This window comes from Oryzias latipes, chromosome 9 (genome assembly GCF_053564925.1).
Source record: "Oryzias latipes strain Hd-rR chromosome 9, Olatipes_Hd-rR_3.1".
NCBI lineage: Eukaryota > Metazoa > Chordata > Actinopteri > Beloniformes > Adrianichthyidae > Oryzias > Oryzias latipes.
In genome coordinates, this window is record NC_136245.1 from 2,327,040 (window position 1) to 2,341,335 (window position 14,296).

At 47.6% G+C, this 14,296-nt stretch overlaps 2 protein-coding genes across 4 annotated transcripts; one reads left to right on the forward strand and one right to left on the reverse strand.

The window, feature by feature from the left end:
• The first annotated feature begins 519 nt into the window (after positions 1-519).
• Positions 520-5,638, forward strand: LOC110015588 (uncharacterized). 3 transcript variants are annotated; one of them, XM_078952441.1, is made up of 5 exons: positions 520-573; positions 859-940; positions 1,288-1,443; positions 5,067-5,181; positions 5,250-5,638. In XM_078952441.1, exons 3-5 carry the CDS (start codon positions 1,333-1,335, stop codon positions 5,555-5,557), a joined length of 534 nt encoding a protein of 177 aa, XP_078808567.1. In that variant the 5' UTR covers positions 520-573; positions 859-940; positions 1,288-1,332; the 3' UTR covers positions 5,558-5,638. The 3 variants fall into 3 exon arrangements, with proteins under 3 accessions (XP_078808567.1, XP_078808568.1, XP_023813842.1); XM_078952442.1 differs by lacking the exon at positions 520-573 and having other exon boundaries at positions 804-940; XM_023958074.2 differs by lacking the exons at positions 520-573; positions 859-940 and having other exon boundaries at positions 1,186-1,443.
• A 2,780-nt stretch (positions 5,639-8,418) lies between these two features.
• On the reverse strand, positions 8,419-10,313 carry ppiaa (peptidylprolyl isomerase Aa (cyclophilin A)). Its single transcript, XM_004072831.5, has 4 exons — positions 10,019-10,313; positions 9,147-9,266; positions 8,898-9,070; positions 8,419-8,810 (listed from the first exon to the last, which is right to left on the reverse strand). The coding sequence occupies exons 1-4, from the start codon at positions 10,085-10,087 to the stop codon at positions 8,678-8,680; spliced, it is 495 nt and encodes a 164-aa protein (XP_004072879.3). The 5' UTR covers positions 10,088-10,313; the 3' UTR covers positions 8,419-8,677.
• Positions 10,314-14,296: the final 3,983 nt, after the last annotated feature.

Here is a 14,296-nt window from a genome sequence, read left to right on the forward strand (position 1 = left end):
TTTGTCACTTCCTCATACAGGGAGCACATTTATGAGATGCAGAGGGAAGACGGATGAAAAAACCAAAGCCTCATCAACCATGAGAACCCAGGGGGGGCCTGGAAGAGCAAAGAGGGGGGGTCATGGATGCAGAGGAAGAGGTCGGTGTCCGTGAGGAAGATGGACGCAGACGACTTCTAAAGGGAGCGTAGAGGTCAGCGGCATGGAGTCCTCATCTCTCTGTATCTCTTCAGCATCCACCCCCCAGCCTTTTATTTCCTGGGATCTACCAACTGCCTTTGTTGGGAGGGGGTTCCGCACTTTTTCCAGGTAAACTAATGGACTTAACATTTTCTGCATGGCAGCCGTTTCTTCCTCCGACACCGGCAGTGGCTTTTTTGGAGGATCCGGTGCGAGTTCTGCCTGGCGGGGGTGTGGTCTTTCAGCCGGATGTCCCGCTCCACGAGGCCGGTCGACCTGAGTTCGTCTTGGGACAGAGCCGGTGGAAGAATGGGGGCAAACTCAGTCACAAAACCCTCTTCTTGCATCACCGAGCGAACAAACCTTTGCTGGGAGGAAGTGACAAACTGACAGGTGTTTCCTCTTTGTACCTTTAATTCTTTCCTTAATTTAAAAATTAAAAAAAAACATTGTTTTTCTCATTTCATTTGCTCTGTTTGAACTTTTTGAGTGACTTTTAGTCCTTTTTTCTTCTGTTACAACCCTCCTCCACGGTTCCACCAGACCCAGGCTGAGATTCCTCTGATGAATCTGTTTTGTTGTCGTCACGTGTTAAATCAGCTTTAATCACCTGTAAACGGCTGCACATCCTGAGAGACGCACCTTCAGCTCTAATGAATCTTTATTGTGACCTTTCAGACCACATGAAGTGAAACCACACACACCTTCAAACGGGCTCGCTGCGGCTCCTCAGACGGCTCTACCTGTCTCAGCTCTCCAGGTGTGTTTTAATCTCTCTGTGGTCTCTGCGGTGTCAGGTATCAAACATCCCGCCTCACCTGAGGCAGTGGGGGCTTCCGGGAAGGAAGGGAAGGCGGCGCTGCCTCTGCCGACTGATGCGGTCGAGCTTCAAACACTTCTTCAAAACTTCTGAGGTCTCAGAGAGCGGATGATCAGAGAGCGGCGAGGCTATAAAATACCAGGGCTCCTGAAGGCAGCATGCAGACAACAGAGCTGATCACAGAAAATCCACCTGAAGAAGCTGCTTTCTCTGCTTTAGGACTCACTGATAAACTTGCAAAGGATTAAAGGTTTTCTCATCATTTTCCTTGTTTTGCATCGCATCAGATGAAGTAAGAGTCTGCTGAAGAAACTGAGCAGAGAGACTGGAAGATGTGGCTGTGGCGCAGTGTCCTGTGTGTGTCTGCGGTCTGGAGTCTGGCTCTGGACTCCAACATCATCCAATCATCCAAAGAGGCGACGTTGCAGAGCTCCGAGCAGACGGTGAGAGCGGTTTGTTTTTTCTCTGTGGCTCTGATGTGGAACGTTGTTTCTGTCCTTTCTGGTTTTGCAAAATGTGTCACTTCATCTTCCTGTTTTACCTCTTTACTTTGTAGGTTTGGGATAAAAAATTTTACTTTATTTTTTTTTATTTGACTAAAATGTTTGTCATCCCTTAGCAAATAATAGTCTTTGTAAGTGTTTTACAAAAATTCTCCATCTAGAAGGGACCTAAACCTAAAATGTTCTAATTCAGTCTGACGAAGTACTCAGTATACTTCCTACACCACTCGTATACGGTCTGTAGTAGACTTGCTGTACTTGTACTCAAGTATAACTCAGGGGTGACACAGTGAATCAGCTTTCATCGATCCACACAGGCTGAGAATTTTACGCCGGATGCCCTTCATGACACAACCCCGTATTTTATCCGGGCTGGGGACCGGCACACGGTGACCCAGACTCAGGCCCCTCTGTGGCTAAATAGTCAGGTTTACTGGATGAAGCTCACGGAGCCCCCTGGGAATCGAACACCAAGCGCCAGTCCTGCATGCAGCCACCATGCTTAGGCTCGGCTATCCCTTGTGCTATCCTAAGACCCCCCCCCCCCCCCCTTCCATTGAGGTGTTCTCCCTACCATGACAAAGGTGGATAAAGGTGGAAAGATTTCATGTAATCCATGGACACCAGTGAAGATCACAAATCATTGAAGAAAAAAGGTTCAGAGCACTGTCTAGTGGGTCTAGATGACCCCACTCCCGATGTCATAGTGCCTAGGAGAGACCAAGGGTTACACGTAATAAAACAGACTTCTAGTGAACTACTTTTTTGTAAGGGATGTTTTAATTTATTGTCACTTTATTCTAAGAACATTATTGTTTTTCTCTGGAAACCACAACTGATGATTGAGATTAAACTGAAAATAATCCGGTTAATATTTACCGATCCTACTCATATATTTCATGATAGATGTTTTGACTCTTTGCGTTCGACCTCAGAAGACGGTCCCTAGAAACGTGAGTAAAATTCCTCCAAACAGAATTGAAGCAGCAACAAAACCAAATCCAGTGACTGCATGATCTGGATGAATAAATCCTGGAAAACTTCAAAAACTGAAGAGGGGGGTGACGTCGGTGAAAGTCCCTTAAACTAATGGAATTCCTTTCTTCTGTCCTCCAATGTGGGCCTAGTGGGACGTCTGAGCCTCCTGTTTGGAGCATTTCTGGGGGATTCAAGCGACATTTCTCCAGAGAAGGATAGAAACAAACATGAAAGCAGAACGATCCGTGTTTGAACAGGATAGAAACTGTGTGCCACCCCAATTTTTTCTGCAGTGTTAGCAGAATGTGGCTCTGAAATCTGTGGTTTGGAGCTTTGTTTTGATCTTAAACACATGGCGTCTGCAGATGTGAGGCTCCGCCGCCAAAATCAGCTTCAATTCCTCCCTGCCACGCCCAAACCGCAGAAGGTATCAATAGAAATCGGAGCACACGAATAATTTCAATTACTACAGTTTCAAAATGTTTAAAATAAATGTTTACTATATTTCTGTATTTCAAATAAGTTTACGTATTTTTACAAACACTTCTTACTTTGACTTCCATGTCAGGTGAACTGAAATCTTCAACCTTTGATTGTCATCATCAATTATTTTATCCTTTGTCTTATCCAAGGCATTTTAACATTAGGAGTGGGGTCATCTGGACCCCACAAGACCGTCCGCTAAACAAGCAGATACCCTGATAAAGGTGGAAAGATTTCATGTAATCCATGGACACCAGTGAGGTTCACAAATCATTGAAGAAAAAGGTTCAGAGCACTGTCTAGTGGGGTCCAGATGACCCAACTCCCAACGTTAACGTGCCTCCAAGGTCGGTAGTGGGGTCATCTAGACCCACTAGACAGTGCTCTGAACCTTTTTTCTTCAATGATTTGTGATCTTCACTGGTGTCCATGGATTACATGAAATCTTTCCACCTTCATCCACCTTTGTCATGGTAGGGAGAACACCTCAATGGAAGGGGGGGGGTCACAAGGGTTAAACCACAATTTTATAGTAGAGGAATCATTTTTAATAATCTAGAAGACTGAGGATCATCACAACATGTTTAAAATTAAAAAGGTATCAGAACCAGAACAGTTCTTCTGACCAATAGAGTAACAGCTGTTTAGGCGTCTTGGAACCAGCTGAAACTTCCTGTTTGGAACCTTTTTTACATCGCTCACTGGCCCCCCGGGCACATTGGGACGTTGCGTGGTGGCCGTCCAGTGGAAGGATAATCTGTGGGTTTCAGACTGACACCCCCCCTGCCGCAGTGCCGCTATCCGATTGTTAGAAATCGCGCTGCTACTCGACAGGAGCTGTTGACATGGGCCGGGAGTCCGGCGATGACCCGACATCAATCTGGCGATCCCGGCTGCCGAGGGCCCAAATGGGGAGACGGTACCGATGGTGCAGAAAACTCATCATGGCGTTGATACGGCAACTCCGAGACCTGCGTCTGGCTGTGTGCTTTTCCCTTAGTGACGGTTTTTGTGGTGTTAGCGCCTCTTATGCTACGGTCACATATACAACGGCCACCGGACGGTAGGGATTAGCCGCCCGACTTTTGGAAAAATGGAAGGCGGGCTAATAAATGCAGACGACGGCAGCCAGGCGAGGATGACGCCTTTACAAAGTAGGACAACGGCTGGGCGGCCACAATGCGGTGGCAGCCGGATCGCTCGCCGGCAGCAGCTCTGATTGGACGATGTGTGAATGTCTCCAGACATCCAAATCCAGTGGAACGCCGCACACTGCCCAGGGCACGTAAAAAGCAGGCCTTTGGCACCCCTGGTCATTCCCAACTCAGATTTTGAACACACATTAGAGTCTTGTTCAAATCTTAACCCTTGTTCTATCCTAGGCACTTTAACATTGGGAGTTGGGTCATTTAGACCCACTAGACCAGGGGTGGGCAATTCCAGGCCTCGAGGGCCGGTGTGTCTGCATGATTTCCAGATAGTCTTGCCCTACTCATGGCTGATTACCTGGTTCAGGTGTGTCCAGCCAATTAGAACATGCCAGAGCAGGGTATGCTGGAAAACATGCAGGAATGCGGCCCTCAGTGCCCACCTCTGCACTAGACAGTGCTCTGAACCTTTTTTCTTCAATGATTTGTGATCTTCACTGGTGTCCATGGATTACATGAAATCTTTCCACCTTTATCCACCTTTGTCATGGTAGGGAGAACACGTCAATGGAAGGGGGGGGTCATCTAAGATAGCACAAGAGTTAAATTGATCGAGTGTTAAATTGCGGCGTGTAAAAATGCGGCGTGTAAAAATGCGACGTCTGCCTCCCGATTCCCACTCCAGTATTTTGGCACATGTGACCGTAGTTTTGGGGAGCACATTAGCTTGATAATCTAACATTTCTATGAGGTTACAGGTGACTTGGTGCAAACATTCATGTCGCCGTATTCACCGGTGTGTAAATGTCGGTGGATGAAAGTGGGCCAGGTGACCTCTGCTCCTTAACATCTCGCCTGGAATCCAACATTCTGCTTTGGCAACTGATGCTGAACTTCCACTCGTCAGGGCTGTTCCGGTTTCCATAGACTGACCCTCAAACGCTGTGTTTTCAGAGGGGGGGCTGCAGCAACAGAGCTCAGAGGAGGCCGTTGGCGCGTGACGGGCCGGCGGACGCACATGTCCACAGAGACGTGGACACACCGATGCACGGCTTCAACAGAACCAAAGGTGAGCTGTGGGCGTGAACTCCCAGAATGCACGGCAGCTGGCGGTGAACTGACACGGTTGGGTTTCAGGGGCGGAGATGGCGGCCTGCGTGCGCTCCGGAGACTGTGCAGAGGGTCTGTGCTGCGTTCGATACCTGACCGGAAAACGCTGCCAGAGGATTCCGCTGGAGGGCGACGCCTGTCTGCTGCGGGCCGCCACCAAGCTGAAGAGGACCCTGGGCCGCTGCGCCTGCGCCGCGGGTCTCACCTGCACCACCCGTCCGGCGGGGGCGGGGAAAAACAAGCGCCAGGGCGTGTGTGCGCCCTCACCTTCAAAGGGAAAGAGGAACACAAGGCACTCTGGGAAAAAAAGGAGAACGGCAGAGTGGAGCTGCTGACATCAATGCCCCCCCGCCCACTGCCTTTATTTAATGTAGATGGTAGATGTTTAGACCCCCCCCCCCCCCCCCCCTTGAACCCAGAGACACTATCTCCTGTTTATTTCTGGAAAAATAAACAAATAAACAAAATGGAACTAGATGATGTTGAATGTTTGATTGACAGCAGATACGCAAAACCTAAGAAGCCCCGCCCCCTTAAAGCACCAAAGATGGATGTTCAGATTGTTCATTATAGAAAGAAAAAGCCGATCACTACTAGCTCCGAGCAGCAAGTGGGCGTATGTGTTAGCCTGGGGGCGGAGCTGGCAGTGCAGACTCTTTCTGTAAGGGGCTGTCCTCACTTTGTCACGTCACAATGAGGAACCACTCTTTTTCGCAGATTGGGAGGGGCTGGTCCTCAGAGAGCAGGAATACTCAGAAATGCGTGAATAAATGAAAATATTGCTTTGAGTTTGTTTTTACTGAGGAATAAACACGACATGGTTGCTTTAAAAGTCGCAGTTCATCAAAAAAGGTCACAGTTCATCAAACGGCCACTGGACAATCAACGATTCCTGTTATGCTGTTGAAGTGGGCGGAGTCAAATAGTCACCAGTGCTACCTGAGCCAGAAGTCATCAGTAAGCAAGTCATGGTTTCTATGGCAACTACTCTCACCAATCAGAAGTGACCTTGAGAAAATATGTCAAACGTTTTGAGCGTCGGATGTGAGACCGCCTACTATCGAGGTATCTGATTGTTCGGTTTAAAACTTAATAAAGAACAAACTCCGCCCCTGCGCCAAGTCTGTCCGTTCCAAAACACCTGATGAGTTTGAGTTCATACATGCTAAAAAAACATTAAGACCCGTCTGATTGGTCACAGAATTCCAGATTCAAAATGAAAAGAGATGGAAGGAGAAACGAGCAGAATACTTCCCAGAGGCAGAGAAGGAGGTTCTCATGAAGAACTCAAGAACAACACAACACAGCTGAATCAATGAAGGGGTCAACTCATTTATATATAAAAACATATTCCAAAAAATCCCATATCTAATTTGTTCATTCGTGTCATAATTCACTTTAAAAAAAAGAACCGACAACCGAGGTCTGCAGAAGAGCATCTCTGAAAGAACAACACGTCCAACCTGGAGGCAGATGGACTACAGCAGCAGAAGACCACACCGGGTACCACTGCTGTCAGCTAAGAACAGGAACCTGAGGCTACAATTTACACAGACTCACCAAAACTGGACCATAGAAGATGGAAAAACGTTGTCTGGTCTGATGAGTCTCCATTTCTGCTGCCACATTCAGATGGTAGGGTCAGAATTTGGCCTCAACAACATGAAAGCATGGATCCATCCTGCCTTGTATCAACGGTTCAGGCTGGTGGTGGTGGTGTCATGGTGTGGGGGATATTTTCTTAGTACCAGTTGAGCATGGTTCCAACACCACAGCGTACCCGAGTATTGTTGCTGACCGTGTCCATCCCTTTCTGACCACAGTGGACCTACAGTGAGGCAAATAAACATTTGAACCTCTGGGGATTTTAAAGTTCTCCCACGAGAAATCATGGAGGGGTTCGACATGTTCATCTTAGGTGCATGTCCACTAAGATAAACATCTACGCTGCAAATAAGTATTTAAACTTCTATCTTCTGAGCCATCAAAGACCCATTAGTCCACCTAGAAGGACCTGTTTGAGGTGGTTTGCTGCAACAAGGCATCTGTCCATCACATGCAATGAGTAAGACTCCAACTAGTAATAGGACCAGGACCAAAGAGCTGTCCAGACACACCAATGATCCAAAGGACACAGCCAGGAGAACCGAGGAGGGGCTTAAGAACCATATCAAGCTTCTGGAGAGGCTTAGCCAGTCTCAAGACCTCAGACCTAAAGCATAGGAAGAAGCTCAAACTCTGTTTTTCAGCAACAGACCCAGAAACCCGACTGATCTACAGAAGATCTGTGGAGGAGTGGGCCAAAGTCCCTCCCAAATATCAATTTTCTCAGGTGTTCAAATGCTCACTTGCAGTAGCAGCATCCAAATTTGAACAAATCATGCAGTGTGATTTCCAGATTTTGTCACTTTTTCTAGAACATGACAATGAGTTCTCTGGACTCAAACTGCCTCCAGTCACCAGAACCCAATAGAGAACCTTTGGGATGTGGTTGAACGGGAGACCAGCATCATGGATGTTCAGAGGACAAACCTGCAGCAACTGATGCTGTCATCTCAACATGGACCAAACTCTTCCATTTAATGCTGTATATTCTAATGTGGAATACCCACTCATGTGCAATATTCACCCCACTCTACTGTACAGTATTTATGCCTTATATAGCTCCTTATTCCCATTTTATTTTATTCTACCTTTTTATATTGTTGGACGAGAGTTGCTGGAAAAAATTTCATTGTGCACTGCAGAATGATAAAAGATTCTGATTCTGAGAGGAATGTTTCCAGAGCCTTGTTGATTCTGTACCACCAAGGATTAGGCGGTTCTTAGGGCTTTAAGGGGTCCAAACTGGTACCAGCAAAGTGGGACTGACATCCATTTGAATCAATCCCATGCAAGTTTTCCCAAAGCAAGTTTTATTTCCTGCTTGAACAAGTGTTCAGTATCTTAGATGTAAAAGTTCTGTCCAAAACAAAATTAAATGACTTTTTTGAAACCCAAGACTTGCAATCTTTGAGATGACACCAAATAAAAAAAGTCCTAGTTTCCAGGCAGTTTGCTTGGAAAACCAAAGGTGGAAACACTTAGGGTCAAAAAGATTACAAGCTGCAGTACCAACATACCACCAGTAGAGGCAGATTTTAGCACAGTTCATATCAAAACTTTCAGAAGCTGAAAAAACAAGGCAGACATGTCATTGTCGAGGCATCTCTTATTTTATTATACCTTTGATTAAACAAAAAAAAAAAAAAACGTCGGGGCTTTAATGGAAGATGTCAAACAAAACTTCCAAAAGGCAAATTCACAAATGCAGCAACATAAACCTTAACCGAGATTTTCTTTTAAAAAAAAAGGGGATGATCATTTAAATCTCCATCAGTAGGAATGTTGAAACATGGAGGGGCGGAGCCTACAAAGGGTGTAGCTACAGTGGGGACGGGTTTAAGTGCAAGAACTCAGAGCTGCCCGCAGTTTGCAATGGTGATCTTGGCGCTGGTTTTTCCCGACTGGCTGCCCAAGGACTCCATCTTCCTCACCACGTCCATGCCCTCCACCACCTGGCCGAACACCACGTGTTTGCCATCCAGCCTGCGGACAGAGCAGGGTCAGCTCACGGGGGCCGGCGAAGGGACCCTGACCCAACACAGCAGCAGAAACCCCCCGTGTGACCCCTACCATGCCGTCTTTTCTGTGCAGATGAAGAACTGCGACCCGTTGGTGTTCGGACCGGCGTTGGCCATGGAGAGGATGCCGGGTCCGGTGTGCGTCAGCGTGAAGTTCTCATCGGCGAACTTGTTGCCGTAGATGGACTTTCCTCCGGTTCCGTTGTGGTTGGTGAAGTCCCCCCCCTGTGCGTCACAAACAGAGATGCCTGCAGGAGAAGGCCCCACACTGGGTTCCAGCTGCTCTGCAGCAGGAGCTCACCTGGCACATGAAGCGGGGGATGACGCGGTGGAAGCCGCTGCCCTTGTACCCGAAGCCCTTCTCTCCGGTGCAAAGGGCGCGGAAGTTCTCGGCAGTCTTGGGCACCACGTCCGCTCTCAGCTGTGGGAATAAAGAGTCACGATCACTTCACGCATTCCAGTCTGCCCCCTTTTAGAAGCAAAACAACTCCTTAGATTCAGCTGGGGGGGTGCGCGCACTGCGCCACTGACGCATGCGCGTGCAGACGGGCCCGGGCTTCAGGTTTACCGCGCCCGTTCACCGGAAACGCCCAACGGAGGCGGAGTACCGGTGCATTACGGTCACGGCCTGCAGAGACTCCGCAGAGCAGCTCACGCGAGACCATTTCCACATCTGCAATAAAAACCGGTTCCGCGCCCCTCCCCCACAGATCGCGCTGACTGTGGAACTTTCCAGAACGTCTCCCAGGCCGCGGAAGTGTACCGGGTCAGGCTGAAAGCCAAAATACACACGAGTTCATATCCAGGTCCCGAGGATCAACCCGCGTGCGGTTCCGGGACTCAAATTCCAAATTGAGAGCCGCCGGGAAGTGAAACAAAGCGCCGCGCGGCTGCGGAGGTTAGCATTAGCTTCCACGCGTAACTCCGGCGCGTGGCGGCGCCTACAACATTCCGGTTGTTAACGGGCAACCCGGAACTATTGCAGAAAATCGAAGGGAGAACAAGGCGGATCCGGGACTGGATTCCCGAAATGCGGCTAGCTGGGAGAAACTCTGAGCACGTGCACACGCTCTCGCGCCAAGCAAGTCAACATAGCAGCAGGCCGCGCGCCTACAATGCGAAAATCGACAGGAAACGTGCTTCGGGGCCGGTGCTGCTCCACCGGGCACTTGCCTCCATCACGATCCGGCCCGCGGGGCTGCCGTCAACGGCGATGTCAAAGAAGACTCTGGGTTTGCTCATCTCTGCAGATGCGGACGTCTGAGCCGGGAGGACAAGACACAACGGGTTCGCGGGAAACCGGAGAAAAGATGGAGGCGACAAGCTTAGGTTTATATAAGCTGCTTGTGGGCGGCAACATTCTAACTCAGCCAATCACCAGCGCAGGAGTGGTTGCCTGACGTCTTTTTTCGGCCAATCAGCTTCCATAAAAGCAAACTCAGCCTTTTAAATGAACTGACATGTCAGTGTGCGTTTGATTTACGGCTCACAGCGGCCCGGCCCAATGCGGTGAAACCTATGGACTGTTTTGTCTTCGAGCTCCACCCCTTCGGCCTGTTAGGGGTACTGTATGTGACTGCGCACGAACCAGGCTCGATCGGGTCAATGTGCGGGTGCTCGCGGTGAGGGCGCGGTCATCTGCTCTAAAAAGAAAGAAAGAAAATTCCGCTTCGTGCGCGTGCCCGCTCTCAAACGGCGGACGCCGCGCGCAGAGAAGGAACCGAAATTAAACGAAGCGAAACGAAGGAACACTTTATTAGACACATGGGGAGTAAATGGGGGCTGCAAGACGGAGGCTCGTTCCCCATATGGAGCATTTATGGGGTCAAACCATTGACTGGAAATGGGAAGTGGACTGAGTGACTCCTCCCCCCTGGTGTTCAAACAGGAAGTGGCTCCAAGAAGCCAAAATCCCATAGACTTCCATATAAACAGCCGTTACTCCGTCATTCCATTGGTCAGAAGAACCATTCTGGATCTGGTACATTTTAGTAACATGTTTTTGATAAAATTCATTTTATTTTCATGATAGTTTTACTTTATCACTAGTTATTTTAGTTAAAAACTGACCAATCAGGTGCCTCACTAAAAGCATGTGCTGCCCGCTGGCCCCCACCTCGAATGTTTGATTGACAGATTCTCTTGAGCCACTTTCAGTAAAACTGTTGTGGACTTTGAACAAGCTCCCCCCTGATTGGGAACAGTAGTTGCCATAGAAACATTGACTCAAACCAACTCGGACCAGTCAATGTCATCTGATGTCCAATGATGGCGGCACCCGTCCCGCCGAAAAATGGCCACTGAATTGGCTTCATTTAGTTCTTGGGTGTCCATCTCAAAACGGTCTAAGGCGTAAAATGAATGAAACATCAAAGCATCTTCTTCTACGAATTGCATCAACATGGGTCGATGGGTCTGCGCCACCTAGTGTTCATACAAGGTATGGGATTCTGATCTAAACATCAACAGCTGTTCAAACATTCAGGGGCTATTCCAGGGGGGTATTCCAGGGGCCTGTTTCAGAAAGGAGGTTCGACCAACTCTGAGGTTAAACTTGAACTCTGAGTTGGTCAATCGGGAGATTGACAACTCTGAGTTTTCTGTTTCAGAGAAGCTGATCCGAGTTAGATCAATCAACTCTGAGTGGACTGATTCGGAGTTTAGCGTGCGCACCGCGACTATAAGAAGCCATTATCAATGGAGCGCAGATATCACGAGTCACCATGGCAACCGTGAAAAAAATAGGTCTGCGTATTTTTCGCCAGCTGAACTTGACGTGCTGCTGCAGAGTTACAGTAAATATGAACATATTCCAGAAGAAAAGCAACACCGCTGCATCTGCAAAACAGAGACAGTTAGCGTGGAAAACATAGCTGCTCAAGTTAATGCGCAAGTTTGCATTTAAATCATTGTTATAAAATATTGGCTGTAATAAATAACTTTTTAAATAGCGTACGGTGTGAAATAAAAAATGGCAATATTTAGGTGTACTTTTGAAGTGTTATTCCTGGTGTAAATGCATGAAATGCTGCATAGTGTACAGAACCAATCTGGGGAAAAATGCATTTAACGTCGGTAATGTTTAGAGGACTTTTTTGTTAACCTTCCCCTCTTGCAAACGTTGGTCAGTTTAATATTAATACATTCAATTGTGTTTTTAAAAGTGAACTTTTGTCTACTGTTGAACCTTTCGCTGCGCGAAGACTTCTCCTTTCTTTTCTCTCGTCTTTCCGACCGACCGTGGTCAGAAGCGCAGGGGAGATTTCCTTCAGGGCTGAAGGGAATTCTCCTTCGGGGTTCACTTCCCGTTGGAAACCCTCAACCTCCAGAGCGGATTAAGAATGACTCCAAAGCAGTTATTCTGGGAACGACACCTTCTCTTTATTTAACTAAGTGCTCCGTCCTCCGAACACACAATATATTCCCCGCACACACCTCCGCTCCGTGCTCACCCCCCCCCCCCCCCATCTGCACCTGCACTCACACCCCGCTCAGCACACACACACTGCAACACTACCCTTGTATTGATCAAGTGGTATAAGTTTATATGGGATTAAGAAAGTAAGCAGTGCTAGCAAATTGTGTTTCCAAAAAGTAATTGTTACATTAATCTAATTCAATGTCCCTGATTTCATTTTCATTTAGATGCAATCCTGCAGGAATTAAAAGAACATGGCAGCAGCTAAAAATGAAGTATAAAAACATAATTCAATCAGGTCAAATTTGAGCATGTCATGGATGTAGGCTTTGTTGACAATATTTGACATATGAAACATCTACATAGCAATATTTAATGTTGTTTTCATTGTATATATGGAATTGCCTGCAACGAAAAACGGTAACGCTCAAATAAAAACGTATGGGGAAATGACAAAAAATAGAGTCATCTCAAAATCCTCGCACGAGGTAAATATAATTCTCTAGGAATGAATGCAGCCTCCTCGTCTATTGGGTCCTCCAAAAAAGGACAAGCCATTCTTGTCACTTGTCTCTGTGTGACGGACATGTGGGCAATGAAGGTTAAAGCGAAAAATACCGCTTCGTCTTTAAAAAGGGGAGGGGACCGGCAGAAACCTTGAGTTTGGAGAATAAAACCTGCTCCCGACCAGGTTAGGTTCACAGCATAAGTAACCATGGATACGGACTCCGAGTAGAAGTTACCTCTCTTTCAGAAACGGGTTTGATTTACTCTGCTTTCTCTGGTTTAACAAACCTCCCATTCTGAAACGGAAAACCCAGGGTTTCCCTGATTTCAGGGTTAACGCACTCAGAGTTTACACTTAACCTCCTTTCTGAAACAGGCCCCTGGAATACCCCCCAGCATGTTTCCAAAACAAATAAACAAATCTGAAAGAGGCAATAGAAATTCGCAAATAGAAATTCTTCTTTTTTCTTTGAGCTTCTCCTTCAGCCAATCAGCTTCCTTCGTCTGTCTTCTGCATCCTCTACCAGCAGCTACCTTCATGTCTTCCATCTCTGCATCCAGAAACCTCCTCTCTGGTCTTCCTCTAGACGCCTTCTACCGATAGATTCACCGTCTCTCTTCTGGACATGTCCCAACCATCTCAGTCTGAGTTTATCTCCAGAACCTCTAGCATGTGTTGTCCCTCTGATGACCTCATTCCTGACCCATCCTGGTCCGTCCCAAAGAGAACCTCAGCATCTTCATCTCTGCTACCTCCAGCTCTGCTTCCTGTCTTCCTCAGTGTCTCTGGGTCCAACAACATGGCTGCTCTCACCACACTTTTCTACACCCTTCCTTTCATTTCAGCTGAAACTCTTCCATCACACTTGTCTCCATCCATTCCAACCTGCCAACACTCTTCTTCCAGTCTTCTTCATCTCTTCTCCCTGTAACCTCACTCTTCCTCCTGGGTTCCTCTCATTCACACACATGCACTCCATCTTACTGCAGCTAACTTTCATTCCTCTCCTTTCCAGGGCAAAGCTCCACCTCTCTATCTTCTCCTCCACCCGTTTCTCTGCCCTCACTTCAAATCACAATATCGTCTGCAAACATCCTAATCCATGGTAAATCCTGTTTAACCTCATCTGTCAGCCTGTCCATCAACATTGTAAACAAGGGGGGGGGGGCTCAGAGCTGATGCCTGATGTAATCTCACCTCCACCTTGAACACCTCTGTCACCCCTACAGGACACCCCGCCCGCCACTGTCTTTCCATCTCTCCATGAGACTACCGACTCCTGTCAATACATTACCATCAATATCCGTGATCACCCTAATCTGCTACATGTCCTTTCTCCCTCCTTACTGGCCAGCCCAGCATAAAAGTCATCATAAGCCCCTTGTGTGGCCTTTGACCCCTCTACTTTCACCTTATGCTGCCTCTCCCTGTACTCCTGTCCACTCCCCCCAGTGTCACACTCCTTATTCCACCACCAAGTCTCCTTATCAACTGTCTCTACTGATGACACACAAGTAGACTCCCA

Coding starts and splice junctions, on each gene's coding strand:
- ppiaa (XM_004072831.5), bottom strand. CDS start 10,087: ATGAGCAAACCCAGAGTCTTCTTTGACATCGCCGTTGACGGCAGCCCC. Junction 9,071..9,146: donor TCCCCCGCTTCATGTGCCAG/GTGAGCTCCTGC, acceptor TGTGACGCACAG/GGGGGGGACTTCACCAACCA. Junction 8,811..8,897: donor TGCACAGAAAAGACGGCATG/GTAGGGGTCACA, acceptor CTCTGTCCGCAG/GCTGGATGGCAAACACGTGG.
- LOC110015588 (XM_078952441.1), top strand. CDS start 1,333: ATGTGGCTGTGGCGCAGTGTCCTGTGTGTGTCTGCGGTCTGGAGTCTG. Junction 1,444..5,066: donor TGCAGAGCTCCGAGCAGACG/GTGAGAGCGGTT, acceptor CTGTGTTTTCAG/AGGGGGGGCTGCAGCAACAG. Junction 5,182..5,249: donor CGGCTTCAACAGAACCAAAG/GTGAGCTGTGGG, acceptor GTTGGGTTTCAG/GGGCGGAGATGGCGGCCTGC.